Here is a 17,173-nt window from a genome sequence, read left to right on the forward strand (position 1 = left end):
TGAACAGATTTTTATGCAAGGGACAATGGCACTTGTTCTGAGCATTTGTGCAATATTAACATGATATAGCAACATTAACATGACAAAGCAACACAATTAACAGAAATATAAATTATCTGTAAGTCTGATGCTTTTGTTTTGTGACCCTGTCCATTAACAGCACATTTTTGAATGGGATGTAAGTAGAGCAGTGCTGAAGAAAGAAATTTAAGACAGCACTGCTGACTGGTACTGGATAACCCTGAAACAAAAACCTCAACAAGCATGTGTGTAAAGTTAATCTCAACGTGCCCCTGTATTTTCACCTTCACCATGTATTTTACAGCCAGCACAAAGTGCCAAAGGTATGCTAGATGTCTTTGATTTTTTATAACAAGTGAAAACAGGAATATATATGATGAATTTCCAAACAGCTGCAGCAGCTGAAGGTATTGTTGTCTGCCAACTGTTTGTTTCTGTACCTCAAAAAAAGACTACTCTGCCCACAACTGAACGATGTCTAAGGTGGACATGCACTTTTCATGCTACCCTGACAAGGGATGAACTCTCATAATTTAAGGGCTATAACTGAAGAGATCTACTGAATTTGTCTGCAGTGCTTTAAGATATTTAACACCCTCACTGCATCCTGGTCATATCCCAGATATTACTGTCTCCACAACAGACATGTGTACCTCATCCTCAGCTGTTCCAATACAGAATGCAGTAATCACTTAGATCACCATTAAACATAGATTCGAGCTGAGAGACTTGACTTTCTCTGGAATGGCTGAGACATGGGCATAGGCATCCTTTTGTTGAAGGCTGTTATAGATGCAGGAGCAAGCAGATGACTGTGCTACCATTTTAAAGAGCTGTGACTATATCCTAAAGAACTAGATTCATGGTAGTATATTTACTTTAAAGCACACAATTGCTAAAAATGCTCTGTTATAGGCAGGGTGGTACACAGACTGTTACACAGGCTGTAATGACAAACAGGCAGTAAAGTGTTAAATTGCTGTTACAAGGGGACTGTGTGGCTCCAACTGAGCCTATGTTTACAGCCGATCACCTGAAAAAAGAAAGCACTTCCCTCATCTGCACTATGATGAAAAGTCACCAGACCAGGTATCACTGGATGACAAAAGGCTGAGTAACTATCATGACATGCTTGTCCTGCTTTGGCATGGTATTACTGGTCACTGTTGGAGGCATGCAATGTCCAAGATGGATTTTGCATGGAAATGTCCAAGATGGATTTTGCAATTCACTACTCTTACACCTTTTCCACTTTGAGTGCCTTGTCAATAGCATTCTAGATTCTATTTGATAGGATGTTGTGCATACAACCTGTTTTGAGACATGAAAGCTATTATCTCAGGGTCAGGTAAAGTCAAAATAAATTGCTGTGAAAGCAGCAAGGTGATCTGTGATTCACTGCGGTTCAGTTATAAACACAGGTCCCTGGAGCAGCAGCACAACATCCCTTTACAAGATAATTTTTTTTTCCTTTCTGCTTTAGTCAGGAAATAGCAGAAGAGTTAAGTTTCAAAGCACAAATCGTAACAGTAAAGCTTTACCAGCAGCAGCAGCATTTCTAAATATGAAGCATTAGGAGAGCTGTAAGGGGTAACAGAATTGGTTTTCAGAACACAAAAAAATTATTTTATTCACCAGTCTCAGAATCACTGTTCTACCTCATCAGTGTGGAAATGAAAAGCCAGCTGCCCTTATGTGCAATACATCCAGTGCTGGCAATTCAGACTCTTTAAATATTTTGTAATACTAAATGTAAGTAAATTTGATTCAGCCGGGTACATGCTTCTGACTCACTTCTTTCTACAAAAAAGACAGTCTTAAAAAGCCATTAAAAACACAATACATTCTCTAGGTACAGATCACTGTATTAAAAAAGTACAGCATTTCATTTCGTGCTGGTTACTGGTGCAGAAAGTCAGCATCAAGCAAAGTAAAAGTCTACCTTTTTTGTGACAAGAAATTAGTTTACTTGACAAGTTTTAAAGATATCCTTTCACAGGGAAGCTACATAACTGTGAAGCATTTTGGCAGCACAGCACCAGCTGATGGGTGCTATGCTGTTTTTCTTTCCCCTCCTGCCTTCCTGAGGAGCACTTTTTTATTAATGCTTTTATCTATCCCTAGAAATCAAAAGGAGAGAAACGTGACAGGATTCAGTGACTGCATTCTAGTATTTTCACAAGTGGTGTGTAGTCAAAGTTGATTCATGGAAATCTCAGCCCTCTCAGATGCACCATCTAGTGTATCTTCAAAGGTCACCTTGGGAGTTCTACACTTTCACCTCCATTAATTTTTTTATTACTAAAAGGATTATTTGGCTTCCTGACCTTGGTTTTTCCTCTGGGTACATAATAAATTCCAGAAGCTCGTAGAAGAAAATAACGCCTCTTCCAGGATTTTTTTCCATCTTCTTTTAAATAAAGGGCCCCTTCAAGCTCTGGCACAATGACAGATGTCCCACAGAAGCTTTCCTGTGCAACAAGAATAATAATGCACAAAATAAATGCACTTAAGTACAATACAATCAGTATATAGCAGAAAAATGCTCCCTTGAAAAATAAAGACATTTATTGTGACAGTGAACATGTGAACATGGGGAGTGCAGCTGAGCTGAACAAGGGGATGAACACCTTAGACAGGCAAAGGAAACTTTTCCAAGCTAATGCTGGGTGCTCACACACTGATAAAGAAGGCTTGCAAAACCTCTATCCCTTAGGGTCAAGCAAAAACCTACAAAGGCTTTTAACTAGACATAGATGTGCTCAGTGAAGGCTACAGAACAGACTGTTGCTACTGTTGGTTTTTTTCTATACTGTGGTGTTTACAGGTTCTGTAGAGAAATATTTTGATAGAGAGATTCTTTAGAGACTTCTTAGAGCTCTAAAAGCAGCTCAATACCTGCCTTCACCTTGAAATAAATGCTAGCACTTAAAACAATCAGATAAACTAATTGTTTGTTTGAAGGACATACTGTTGGGTATTTTTTAATGCCAACACATTTATCACTTAATGTTTTCATTTAGAATTCACTAGGACTTCTGCTGGTTAACATCTGGTGCCTTCATGAGACTCACTAATTTTGGAACGTGAATCCTCAGTCACCTGAGAAAAACATTTCTTTTCTGAGCTTTTACCAAACTGCTTGCCTGGAGAACTGTGGTAATCTCTTCTTTCAAATACCTCTGGATTTTTCTCTTTCAAGCCTACATCTGAAGCAAAACTTGAGCAGGACAGCCAAGAGTTTAAACAAACTTTCTGGAAAAGTGAACAGCCCTTTTTCTGTTGTAGCTAATAGCTATTAGCTAGCAGCTAATAAGTTGAGAAGTAAATCCACTTCTAACCTAAAGATAATTGTTCGGTACTGATCAACCTTACTAACAATAACAAGTCCCAAAGGCTGGTCTAGGAGTGAACAATCTGCATTTTTAATGTGGGAGCAGCAGATGCAGAAGAAAGTCTACATATCAAACCCAAGATATGATGACACCAATGATCATAGTCCTGTTGTTACAGTATTTCCCTCAAAGAACTAAATGTTGTTACTGAAGAGCAGATGCAAGGTGTGGCAGAATTCTGGTGACATTTGCATCATCAGCCTAATAATTTGGCTTACCTCCAGCAAAGCCTCTTTGTTTTTATCATTCATTTCTTTGCTTTCTTTCTTCCCTTTGTTTGCCAGGTAGAAATTCTGATGAAGACACAAAAGAAGTTCATGTTCATTATAAAGCCAGCAATACAAGTAACTAGATTGGTAAAAACTCACTCAATAGTTACTGAGTCTTTCAACACTGAGTACCCAATCAGCAGGTACAAGAGACAGATGCTTATGGACTTTTCTAAGAGAAAAGTTTACACACATCTACCTACCCATGAATTTTAATTCTTTATTCTGAATATAATTCAAAGGTAATACAAGATTGGTTTTGCCCATGTAAATACAGCCTCCAAAAATTAAAACCAGTGGCTTATGTTTTTGGCTGTTTTTCTGGATCAATGGGTTTGGGTTTTAGTGTTCCAATTTTCACTGCTTACTATATTATTACAGGTTGTAGAGAACCTAACATTTGATTGCATGCTGATATACAATGAATACAATGCAGTATCAAAAGGCTAGAAAGCATATTCCCTACAACCTAATCTGGTAATTTGCATGTTTTGTATCTTGCACTCTGGATATAACTCAGTTCTCATTTTTAAAAGTGCTTATATGCCAAAGCCTTTATCCAAAGTTACTGCTTTCTACTTCTGTACCCCTGCTCGTGTTCCTCAGAGTACTTTTTTGCAGTAAAGAAACTAATCAAAAATCTAGAAGAAATTTGAAGAAGCGATCACCATGATATGCTGGCACCTGTGCTCCAGCCTACTGAAAATAAATCCTGCACTCTGTTTCTGTGAAGTCACAGCTGCCCTTAGAGGACCCAGTGTCTGCCTGCCCCACAAATAAGGAAACCACCCATTAAAACAAATTCATTCACTATTGCTGTTAAACAGCAATAACCAGTCGGAATCCATCTGCACTGTACAGATGGACAAAAGGACAGCACTTGGACATATGTCCAAATTCTGACACGTGGGAAGGATTCTAGGACTTGTATGCTGGAGGATGTGCAGTGGTTTTGCTCCACAGCAAGCAGGGCCAGACAAGCAGAGCTGGCTGCCTGCAGACTGTAAGGCAGCTGGGTGTGAAGGAAGCAGGGAGATCAAGGATAGCTGCATCAAGCAGCATTTGGATCCGTGGCCTTGATGCCAAAATGGTTACACTGACAGTTCTTGTGGTTTACAGTTTTTCAGTTTATCTGGGTTTTTATCTCTACTTTTTATGTCTCAAGACTATGAGAAAGTGACAACATATTTACATGCCTAGAAGTCCTCAACACCTAAACTGCAACATAAATGCAAACATTACCAAAATCCAGGTGAGAAGCATGTAAATGAAGGAACAGACTGTTGCCATAGTATAAGAAAGAAACAAACAAGCAGCAAATCTGCCCTGCCAGCAAACCACGTTTACAGCAATGCAGTTTATCTGAAGTGAAACCCTGCTCTTCCACACAACCACATCTTCTTTTCCAAGCAGTGCTGTGAACACCTGTCTGCCAGAATGCAAGCCTCAGAGCAGACCATTTTTGGAGGGGCACAGGAGAGGAAGCAGAAGAGGTCTGGGTCTCAAAACCAGTTCTTTAAAAACTGCTCTCTTAAAAGTTCACATTAAGTCAGACAGGGAAGCTGAGAAACACAGACACCTGCAATGTGGCCTATGCTGATGCCAAGTCCATGGTGTGAGAAATTTCAGCATTCAATACAATAATAGTTATAGTTATCCGAGGAAATGCAGCTGGCCTCAGACTGCCTGCACATATTTTTAGTCCACAGCTGAAGGTAAGCAAACACTAAGGACCACAGCTATGCAATTACATCTAAAGATGATATTCAGAGTGTAAAAAACACCAAATCAGCTCAAAACAAAACCCACTTCTGAGCAGCTGCAGCCCAGGGACCCATGCATGTGCAACAGCTCTTCTTGACAGGCAGTACTATTGCAGTCCTGAAGCCCCAGAGGGCACTGTTAGGCTGGGTTGGGCCTCCAGACCTTGGGATGGATTTGGAAAGTAGAGGGACATGCAAGGTGTAAGGCTTCTTCTCTAGATCATTATAAAAACATAGTACAACCCCTAAAATACACAATGAAGATTTATCAAGGTAAGTACACCTTATCACTGTCTCAACAAGGTTTGGCTCATCAACTTTACTGCTAGTGGAAAGAGCATCCATCTGACATAGTCAGCCTCCTGTGGACTGATAATACAAAAACAAAGCTCCTCTGACTACAACTGATTCACATTCAGGCATCTGGCATTTATTTAGCAGAAGCCCAGACCACCCTGTACTGACATAATCAATTGTAAAGAGAGAAAGATTGTAAGGATACCCATGCTGGATCTCATGCCACAGCTTTTTCATTAGGGAAATGGGGCTCTGTCATGTAACCCAATGTTATACAGATGTACACTGTTGCCTTTCACCTGTCAACACACACTTCATTTATTACTGATTTATGTCTCTCTTGTGAAATCTGGAAGTACATTGTACTTATTATTTGTCAGTGGCTAAAAACCTGGGGAGCAGACTGAACACTGCACTTGTTTCACCATTGTGTGGTCTTCTTTTCTTGATCAGAAGCATTCATCCTAGAGGAGGCAAACCACATGTGTCCAAAAGAGGTCATTTCAAGTCCAGCAGTCAAAGGTCATGACAAAAGGCAAGCTCTTTCCTGTGTGAGGACACCACTGGGAAATGCATGTTTGGTTTGGAATGTCAGGTCATTAATGGGACAAGATGTAGCTGCAGGGCAGCTTTCTACATATATCTACAGATTTGAGAATTAACTATTTCTTACATTCAAAAGACAAGTCTGCATACAACTTTTCCACTTAGGAACACAGCCTTCTCCTTTTGTGTGGAAAGGCAAGTAAAAAAAAAATCAGGCTGTATCTGTCTGCACTGTATAAGCCTCAAACAGTGGAAGACAGAAAGTGTTTTCAGTAGTGTCCAGGAACATCTGCATTGGCATGCAAGCAGAGCAAACCTGGATCATGATAGAAACATGTACTTAACTACTGCACTATCCAACTCACTGATTGTTGTTTATGTCTCTATACTCAAAAAATGAATTTCCTAAAAGAAATAGCACCTCTTTCACACCTTTCACTTTTTTCATAAACAGATCCACCCAAGTGGGAATACAGCAGCAACTTCTTGCTGCCTGGCAAAAAACAGGTGCTCCAGGACAGCATGCCTCCTCCTCCAACTTAGGTTGTATTTTTGCATTCAAGCTCTTGAAACTGATTTTCCAGAAGATCTGAAAAATCCACAACAGCACAGATCAAACAGTGTGCATAAAACAAGGCAGCTGCTTCATACTCATGACTAGCTTCTTTGAGCAATGGGCTGGCTGCTTATGCTCATCCAACCTGCACCCAATATGATGCAAGAACTGGCCAGCCCACATCCCATTTGAGATCTTTGCAACTGTTACTCAATGCAGCATGGTTTGTGCAGAAAAAAAACCAGAACAAGGTCATATCCACAACTCATGTCATGGTGTGTCCCCTAGAAAACTGCACATTAAAAATATTGGAAGATACCTATAATTGCTCTGAATATCATAAAAGTAAAAAAATACATTAAACTAAAGGCAAAGCTCTTTTGAAACCCCAAAAAAGAGAGGAAATTAAGATTACTAAACAATGGGGGTCCAGTGAAAAACACCTCCCTTTTCTCACTTCTACTCCTTTGGACTTTTGCCAGCATACTCAGCAGCCAGGTTCCCTGTCACACTTTTACGTTTTCATCACTTGGTAACCATGGAGACAAAAGGAAAACCTTGATTCATTAATGTGGCCAAGCTGGTGAAAAACAAGTATCACCTGGTGGACAGTAGATGAATATTGAAACATGAAACGTGCTACAGCTGTCTTGTTACAAAAGACATTACAAAGCTTTACTCCACCTCCTTCTGATGCTGCTGAGAACTCTTGCCCTTCAGAAGAAATAAAATATCAATTCAGTGTATGGGCTCTCCATTGGAAGGTGTACCTCTAGCTTTTGGTTTACATACATTTTGGCAGAAGCATAAAGTACTCACTGTACAGACTTTCAAAAATTTTCATAAATACTGTCCAGTAGTAAGAAAACAAACAAACAAGAGCACACGCAGGCGGCATTGCCTGCACTGTTTGATTTTATCAAAAGAAAAACACAGGAAATGGAAGTTCATGCAAACGGAAGTAAAATACAGCGCTCTAAGAGCATGACCAACATCTCCAGCAAGGAGTTTAGATTCAGCTACACCTTGAAAACAATAATTTTCCTTCATTTTTCTTCTTTTTATAGTATCTTTTAGCTCAGAATTATTCTTGGAGTTTTTTAAAAAGAGGTGTTGAGACCTGAAAACCTTTGCTTTCAAGAGAAAACCAGCATCACTCAACCATACAACAAAGCATCACCTTTCCAATGTTATAAAGGTTCTCTTTATTTGCCCATGAGCAGTATGTATTTTTGTTTCACTCTTTAGTCACAGACTTGTGATGTTCCCTCTCTGCAGATGAGTCACTGATGACATTCATGGAACAGTCTTTTATTGCAAGTTCCCTGCAGGGTCCATTATATCACAGTGAGAAGAGGGCAAAAATGTACCTTCTTCTTGGCGAGGGGGACACCTGAGAATTTTACAGGAGCAATGTCTAAAAGGTATTCCAAACACTTAAAAAAAATTATTTCATAAACAAAGCTGCAGAAAAACTACCAAGTGCTGCATGACAATAATGACAATCTTTTTTAAAAAAAGCCATGAGCATTAACTGAGCAACATATTGCCAGCACATAGAGAATAAATCCTACATTTCAGAACCTCAATGCCCCCTTAGAAAATGAAACACTTTTAAGTAATTGTTGTTAAATCGGTCTATAACTATTTCACAGAAAGAAACAATAAACATTGGTACAGGTCACAGACCTTCTTCAGAGATCCACATGTTTTAGGAAGGCATCTGCCAATCTTTATGAGACTTTTTTAAAGAACTTAATTGTGATGAAAATTTTGTGATGAAAATTTTGTGTCACTGATTTGTCTAAGAATTAACTGTAGGCACCTGGCCACCTTTGGAATTTGCCTCTTTTTTTCCCAGAACAGTAACTGCAAGTTTAAAAACGGTGAGATCTCCACAAAACCCTTCTAACAGAATGAGTATGAAATAAAACAAACAAGGAATTACTTCTGTGGCATGAGCACCACTGGGTGCATCAGAAAAAGCATTCTGCAATTTGTGTACTCCCTAAATGAGTTTTACATGGCAGCCTTGACTGAGCTAGAAGGAGGCTGAATATACTGAGCACACAGTCTCAGTGGACAAGATTTCACTTTCCCATTGGTTACACCATAATTTCTGTAAGTGGTTAGCTAGGCAGTCATACACCCTACCCCCCAAGCTCAGCATTTCTGCTTGGTTTACCTTTTCAGGGACTCACTGCAGATCGTGTCTTTACCATGTCTCAGTATTTAGTGTGAGCTCTGTACAGTACGCGTTACTTTCTGCCACGAAGTGCTGATATGACAGTACTATTTTCCCCGGTCACAGTGTTTGAGTTTACCATGCCTGACAGATGGTCAGACTTTATTACTGGCAAAGTATTTCAATAGTGTGATAGTCACAAATGATGCAGTTTACCCAGACTGTTCGTTCTAGAGCTTATCACAGAGGGGCTAAAGCTCAAAACTGCAGGCTTGTCCAGATCCAGCTAAGACATGAGGACAGAACTACACTTTGGTTTGGTTTAGGTCACATTTATTTCTAAATTTCATTGCAACCAAAATGCAATATTCATCTCTTGTTTGAGGTTCAGAGCCTTGCTCTAAGCAGCTTACCTAAACAACAATACAGTATGAATCAAATGTGGAGTTGAACCTCTGCTGCTGGGTAGGTTTATGTGCTCTAGTAAGGAAGAGATTTTGAGCCATCATATTGTATTTCTAAACTTGGCTTTGACTTTTCATATTAAAAATCAACATTAATCCATGTACACAGCGGATAAGTTTTCCTTCCCTGACTGTGGATATTTATGTCACTGAAGGAAACTTCTTTTCCACAGGTTTTATATTTCCACAGGCTCATTCTATAAAAAATAACTTCCTAATGAGCAGCTTGTGAGATTTGCTGCCAAATTACATCTTTGACTCATTGTTTTGGGCAATGCTGAATTGCTCATTTTTCTCTTGTAGCCCACAGGAACAAACCACATGCTCAGTGAGCTAACAGTCAGCCGACATGGGGAAATGATCTTGTGCCCCAGAATCCAGCAACTGTATGTCCCAGGATGTTTGTACATACAGGTTTGACTACCTAACACAAGAAATAAAACAATTTGTGTATACACCTATCTGAATAATTTGATGTAATTCGGTGTGCAGAACCTTCTTTATGAAGTTAATGTATACAATTTACTGATAACCCAATTCTTCTCTTCAGTATAAACAAAATCCAGCAAATCTCCTTTATGAAATTGCACGAATAACTGGCAAAAACTGGGCCTTCAAGGCAATGTTGATACTGATCAGCAGAAATAATGGAGAAGCTATAGTAATAACAAAGGCCAGGTTTTTAGAGCTGTGTCATCTCACCCAGTTCTAAGAGCTGTATCCAAGCAGTAGCTTGTACTGGAGATGAACTACATGCTTCAGTTTTTACCTCTACAGATAGGACTCTAAAATAGTATCAGAAAAAAAGCAGAAAACACTAATTTTTAAGTCCTTGCATTCAACATCCTGATGAGTTTTTTGGTTGAAAATACAAGTTTTGCTTTCTCTGAACTCACAGAGCTGAAAGCAAATTATTAATGCAATAGGCAGCCTGGAGACTAAATGACCTTAGTTTAGACTCTTACCCAAATACCATGTCAGCTTACTTACCTGGGGATTTTTAAATAAAGCATATTTCTGACTTTTTTCCAAAAACATAATCTTATTCTCAGTGTCTCGAGTCCAATCAGATAACACTTCAACAACATTTTCATGGTCTTCAAAAAACCTTTCTGGAGAGACAGAGAAGATAATGTAAGACATTCAAACTGTTTCTGCCCTCTCCTGAGGCTGCAGAAATTCCTGTGTAAGAATGTAATCATTATCTGATGTTCACTCACTCAGGGCTGGACTGTCCAGCAGTCTTTTCCACTGCACAGATGGGTGCAAAACCCACATGAAATTGTGTCACGTGGAAGGGCAAAGCAGCTACAGAAGATGCCTTATGTATCTGTGCCATGCTCCTGGATTCCCCCTGCATCTTTGTGCTGTTTCTTGAAGACTGCAAGGGATGGAAGCAGTGACCCACCAGGAGCAGATTGTTACACTCATGTTTTTCATGGCTTTCTGCTTTTGTTTTTTTTTTGAGGTTTGCAGTAATGCAGTTTGGGGGGGGTGGGAAAAGGGGTATACATAAACTTTGGCTAATGAATTGGAAAAAATTGTAAAAATTTGTCCTTTTGCTTTACTTCTTTTACAGTGAAGATTTGCTTCTTGTCAGCACAAAGAATTCTATGCACTGAAAATGTTTGGTTTCAAGCAACTGTATTTAAAACCACAAATAGAAAAACAGAGAAAATACAAAGATAGACTAAGAACTGATATCAAGATGTACTGGTTCACTCAGCATCTCTGTAGTTGAAAACCTTACCAGGGATGTGAGAGACCTAATGTCAGCTCTATCCCCTCCTGATCTGCTCTGAATCCCCATCTTCCACCCAGGAAAGCCACAGGGTGTGCTGAGATTAGGTAACTCTGATCTCTTCCATTTCAGTTTCATTTAAATAAGATTGCTCAACAGTAACATAAAACTCCTTTTAAAGGAAAAGTCATTTTGGAGGGTCCCAACCTGCACTTTTCTATAAATTCAGTACTGGGATAGGAAATTCTCCCAACTCAAATTTTCAGTAGGATTTTGGCGGTTTCCTGGGAACAGCCATACTCCCATTTCTGTGGTCTGGTGGTCACATCTTCCAATGGCCCAGACTGGCCTAGCATCAGAGGAGGTAACAGCACACATTTTGTAGGCTTTCTTTAACATCTGTTACTTTTTACAAGGGTTTAGTACATCCCATCCAACCTATATCTTGTGAATTAATTGAATTCACAGAATGACCTTATCTTCAAGACCCATTCACATGCACATGGTAACTTTTAACACCAACAACATAACACTCTTCATTTAGCAACTGGAATTTCTGCAGTGCACTGGAAATAGAAAGTACTATATAAAACCCTGTGAATGGTTTGAAGCATGAACAATACCTTATAGTTTAAGATAGGCACAAAACAATTCTCAGACAGTAACACCAATTTTTTGGCACATCTATTTTTGTTCACTCATTTGATTCACCAGAATTTTCTTGTATGAAAAATGTGATTTTATCATCCTCAGGAAGGTCTTTTTAATAATTACTTTTACTTTAAAAAAGTCAAATCTGGATGCCTATTATAAGACTTTAGTAGTCTTTATTGCAAAATAGATGCTGGTACATACAGCCCAGTGTTACATCACCTTCTCACTACTGAGATTGCAATATTTAACATGTACTTAATTTTAAACTGTAGTTTATTTTATTTACAATGATAGTATTTCAAAATAACCATATATGTAAGACAACCTGTCAAGGATCTTGTGATACAAAAGTAGCTTGGACCTTCAGTTCAGCAAGAAATATTTGCTGTTTAGACTTGCTTCTTAAAGTAAATGTAATTTTATTCTCTTTAATACTAATGTGGAAAGCAGGCAGAAAGAGGAATTTCAGAAAAGTTCTGTCTTTGTGCTGATAGCAATAAAGCCATCTAGAGCAGCCAAGAATTATACTGGTGAAAATAAAGAAGGGCTCCCACTGTTCTGATTTTGAACAAAATTAACTGCATGCTGCTGTGCATTGGAAGCAGAAGAAATAACATGTACCATTCCATTCATATTGAAACTGCCTTCTGCAAACAAAAAGGCTCCATCCTCAGCACCTGGTAATAGATCACTGTATCAGGAATTAATAGATTTTTCCTTTTTTCTTGAACCAGATACAAGTTTATTTCCTTTGGTACTTTTCTTCTGTCCTGGCTTTTTAAATAATTTTTATTCATTATGAGAGTAATTCCTCACTATACCAATACCTAACATTAACCAAAATCATCTAGCATTAGCTGGGACTAAAGTAGCACAAGTAATTTTTACAAAAACAATTCTAACCATTAACCCCAATGTTTGTAGCAAACTGTCTCCATGATATTTTCAGTTTTAATTGCATGATGGGAAATTCAAATATGTATCCAGATTATGAAGAAACACAAGTACATTCTTCTTAATGACTATGGAGATTCAGAAAACAATATGTTTATGTGCTGTCATCCTTACATTCAGACATCTGCCCGAGTCACAGTGGACAAAAAGGGAGCAACTTTATAAGATAGGAAAACATTCCAAAATTGTTCAGTGACTCTTATCAGATTTCTAGGGTCAAATGACATTTCCAGTCTTTCCCTAGTTAAGACAAACAGGTACAAAAGAATGCAGCAGCATTATCTCAATCAAGCAGCAAGAACAGATTGGCAGCAAATTTCTGCACCACTCTTAAAAGCAGATGAGCATCTCCTCGCTCATGACCAGTCAGGTTTTTTTCCAGTTATTTTCAAATTTCTATCATTTGCTTTAGCAGAATGACTACACCTGGGGCTCTTTTAAAGTGCAATATTTATATTTTACTTTATTTGTGAATTTTCACATCTCTGCTGGGAGACTGTAAACTGAGAATGTTAAAGGCTGGAATTTGACAATTCCACATTTCTCTAGGTCAAATGTGACTCTGAAAGAAAGTTGTAGCAATTTTCCTTCTTTTGATGTCAATATCTTTACCATCTGGAAAATAAAAAGATTCTGAAATATTTCACAATTAGAGAATACTCTGTTCTTAATGAAATAAACCTTGAAGCATTTTTAAAACAAGACTCACTGTGTTGCACAGAACAATTTCTACGTTTTGCACAGCTGTTTCCTAGGACCTGGCGGCCAGGTTAATTACTCCATAAATCATAACTGACCATCAGCAGAGCTGCAGTCTCAACACAGAGCAGTATTCTGTGCACAGCTACACTGAAGAAAATGAAGACCACAAATGAAAACCATTAGAAATGACTGAAACACTTTTCACAGAGTCTTGTTTAATGACATTTGTTTGGCCAGTATGTAATGCGTGCCTGCTGACAGCATTCCAGCACTGCATCCTCTCTTCAAAAAGTGGATTTGAGTATTGGTCTGTCTGGGTTTGTCATCACCTTGAAATTCACATGGCTCCTTCAATTTGTGGAAAATAAAATAATGGAAATGGTGAAAAGCAAAGAGCCTTCTGCAGGGCACAGCACAGCTGAATGGGCTCATTCTACAGTATGAACAGACCAAATATATTCCTGCAGCATCCCTCATCTTAGAATGTGATGTACCAATGCCAGGGGACACATAGACAGGAGAAATGTTACTATCTTTTCAAGATTAACAACATTTACCTGTTTTTTCAAGATCACCAGTCCTCTATCTCTTTGCTGTGTCACTACACAACTTACCAATCTGCAGCTCTGGGTATATCTCATACAGACACCAGTCGACATTGCAGTCACAGTGGGTTTTCTCAAAGAGATTGTCTAAAACATCCCGTGCCACCTGACGCTCATCCACCATTAGAGACTTTGTGCTGTTATCGTGCATGTGCACCTTGATAACAAGCTGAGAACAAAGTCAGAAGAGTCAGTTAATTTCCAAAGCAAGAAAAAGACTCATCTGAATCTGCTAACACAGATAAGAAAGATAAAGGCTGAAGGTTATTACTGATTCAAAGGCATCTTGTCCCACAGCAAGCTGAGAGAATAAAACAGCTCCGAAGTTTTCACATTATAAGGACACCAAAATAAAGATCTTTTCTCTAAAAATAAAATTGAGCCTTGTCCTGTGCATGACTTCAGGAAAGGTGAAATTGCTATGAAGAAAAAGCAGAAGTTAATCTCTTCTCTAAATCTACTACACGTGCAATTAAGGAAAACGCTTGATAGGGAAACCAAGTACAGAAGGACAGAGGGTTCTTAATGTAAGCTACGAATGTGGAAAACTTTTTTTTAAATAGAAAAAGAATGGAAGAATCTTGCCATGCCAACAGAATAACCTGAAATTGGATTGTATTAAGATAGGCCATAGTCCAACAGTCATCAGTAAGAAAACAGATGAGTTCACAGAATATGCTGAGTTGGAAGGGACCCATCAGGATCATCAAGTCCAACTCCTGGTCCTGCACAGGACAATCCCAAGAGTCACAGAATGTGCCTGAGAGCATTGTCCAAATGCTTCTTCAACTCTGTCAGGTTTGGTGCTGTGACCACTTCCCTGGAGGGCCTGTTCCAGGCCATTCCCTCAGGTCTTGTCACTGGCCAGCACAGAGAAAAAAATCAGTGAGTGCCCCTCCTCTTCCCGTCATGAGTTACTAACATTGACCGAATTAACCTAAGATACTCGTTACTTCTTTATATAGTGAAGTACTTGTTAAACAAGAAACAGAGTGAACTTTCTTCAGAGAGGAACAATGCAAGAAAATGCTGAAGTACATAAAATGTGATAAAGAACTGGAAATACATTATAAGAAAGTACTTAAAATGCTCCATTAGTACTGAAAAGAGTAGAATAATTCTCTGCAAGGTCCATACATTGCTGGTGATTTATGAGGACTTTCCATGTAGTCTTGTTTAAATAGCTCTTTATTTTAAAATGTGTGCATAAGAGGCTTTGGTTCTGCAGAGACAATCTGTGTAAAAGGTCAAGTAGAAAGTTATGATCCTCAAGCGAAAATCTACATTGTCTCTGAAAAGTAAAACCAAATGTAACAAAAGCCATGAACTTGTTTGATTCCAATCCTTGTAAGAAGAATCTTCTGTAAAATAAGTAGCTGAGCAATAGTGCAGGTTAGAGAGAAAAATAAGTGTTGTATGTGCACAATCTAACATGTTTAAGGCGAAAGGGGATTTTTGTCTGGTTATAACCGACTGCTCAGAAACATGCATGTAGCTTCTACCTTCACAGAATCACAAAACAGCTGAGATTGGAAGGGACCTCTGGTGGTCATCCAATCCAGTTGCCTGGGCAAGCAGGGCTACCTAGAGACTGATGGCCAGGACCTTGCCCAGATGGTTTGTTATCATTTCCAAGGAAGGAGACTCCACCACCTGCCAGGCTCACCTAAGCTCACAGTGAAGAAATGTTTCCTGGTGTTCAGAGCGCTCCCTGTGTTTCGGTTGTGCCCATTTCCTCTGGTCCCGCCACTGGGCAGCACTGAAGAGAGCCCAGCTCCATTCTCTTTGTACCCTCTCTTGAGGTTTTTCTGGAGATAGACAACTACCACACAGACCCCTCTCTTCCCTAGGTAATCTCAGCCTTTCCTCACAGGAGATATTCCTGATCAACTTCACAATACTTTTTGATCATCTTCCATTGGGATAGAACTCTCTTGAGTTTGAAGGAGGTGATCTTTAAATATTAACCTGCTTTCTTGATCCTTTCTTCCCACCTGGAAGTCCCACATGGGACTCTTCCAAGCAGATCTTTGAAGAAACTGAAGTCTGCTCTCCTGAAGTCCAAGGCTGTGAGCTTGCATTTCATCATCATCCCTGCCCTCTGCTTTTAGTAGAAGAGTGAAAACCAGTTTTCTTGGCAATATTTAGTCAATTTAGAATCCAAGAATGGCACAGTAATTTCATTATAGTGACACAGTCACAAGATTGAACCTTACTTCTGCCACATGGTTCCAAATATTCAGGGGAGGAACAAAAGTTGGGGAAAAGAAAGTCTCCCATAGGAGAACTGTTAACACTACAAGGAAAAGAGGGTGACCAGTGAACAGTCATAACTTTAGTTACAGGGGTCTACAAAATCAACACTGGTGAAATCCTCCCAGGACATTATCTCAGAAGGAGCATTTGTACATGAACATAAAGTGTTCTGTGGGAACCATCTCAAGTCTGGACATCCCCAAATTTACTGGAAGCTTCCATTCTTTCTGGAAGCTCTGCAGGCTCCATTCCATTCCAGTTCCCATTCTCTTTGAGCAAGACTGAAAGGTCATGACTGTTTTTCAGTTAACATCCATTATTCATATTTACTGAACACCTGCAGCTTCTGCTGAGTTCAGATGCAACACTAGTTTAGGATGAGTAGACATAATTACTGGCACACTTCAGAACAGTGCAGACACTGGCTAGAAGCTTTCTAATTTGTTGGTCTAAAATAATTTCTATTATGCTTGTACATTACTACGCTGCTGTGAAAAGATTTAGCAAGAAGACCCTCATTAATTTAATAGAGATTAGCTAAATCCACATCCACTATAAAGAAAAGTTTAATACTCCTGGAATCAGCAAAGCATAAGCAAGCAACATTTTCATGTACACTCTGCTTTCTCTAAAGCAACTCATCAGAACAGTGGGTTTTGCCCCAACACTGAAAAACAAAGAAAAACAGGCAGTGCTTTCCAAGTCCTCTAAAACGTAAGTCCCTTGGAGATAGCATTCTCACTTACTTCCCTTGAGGTGGATGAC

At 39.1% G+C, this 17,173-nt stretch overlaps 1 protein-coding gene across 1 annotated transcript in view; it reads right to left on the reverse strand.

Moving 5' to 3' along the window:
* The window catches only part of APBB1IP (amyloid beta precursor protein binding family B member 1 interacting protein), a 56,214-nt gene that overhangs the window by 21,724 nt on the left and 17,317 nt on the right, over positions 1-17,173 (reverse strand). Inside the window, exons 6-9 of the mRNA XM_062494203.1 lie at positions 14,162-14,321; positions 10,487-10,608; positions 3,635-3,709; positions 2,349-2,492 (exon numbers count right to left, since the gene is read on the reverse strand). Of these exons, the coding sequence (XP_062350187.1) occupies positions 2,349-2,492; positions 3,635-3,709; positions 10,487-10,608; positions 14,162-14,321 (501 nt within the window). The remainder of the gene's footprint in view (positions 1-2,348; positions 2,493-3,634; positions 3,710-10,486; positions 10,609-14,161; positions 14,322-17,173) is intronic.

The sequence above is a fragment of the Cinclus cinclus genome, chromosome 1, assembly GCF_963662255.1.
Source record: "Cinclus cinclus chromosome 1, bCinCin1.1, whole genome shotgun sequence".
NCBI classification, from domain to species: domain Eukaryota; kingdom Metazoa; phylum Chordata; class Aves; order Passeriformes; family Cinclidae; genus Cinclus; species Cinclus cinclus.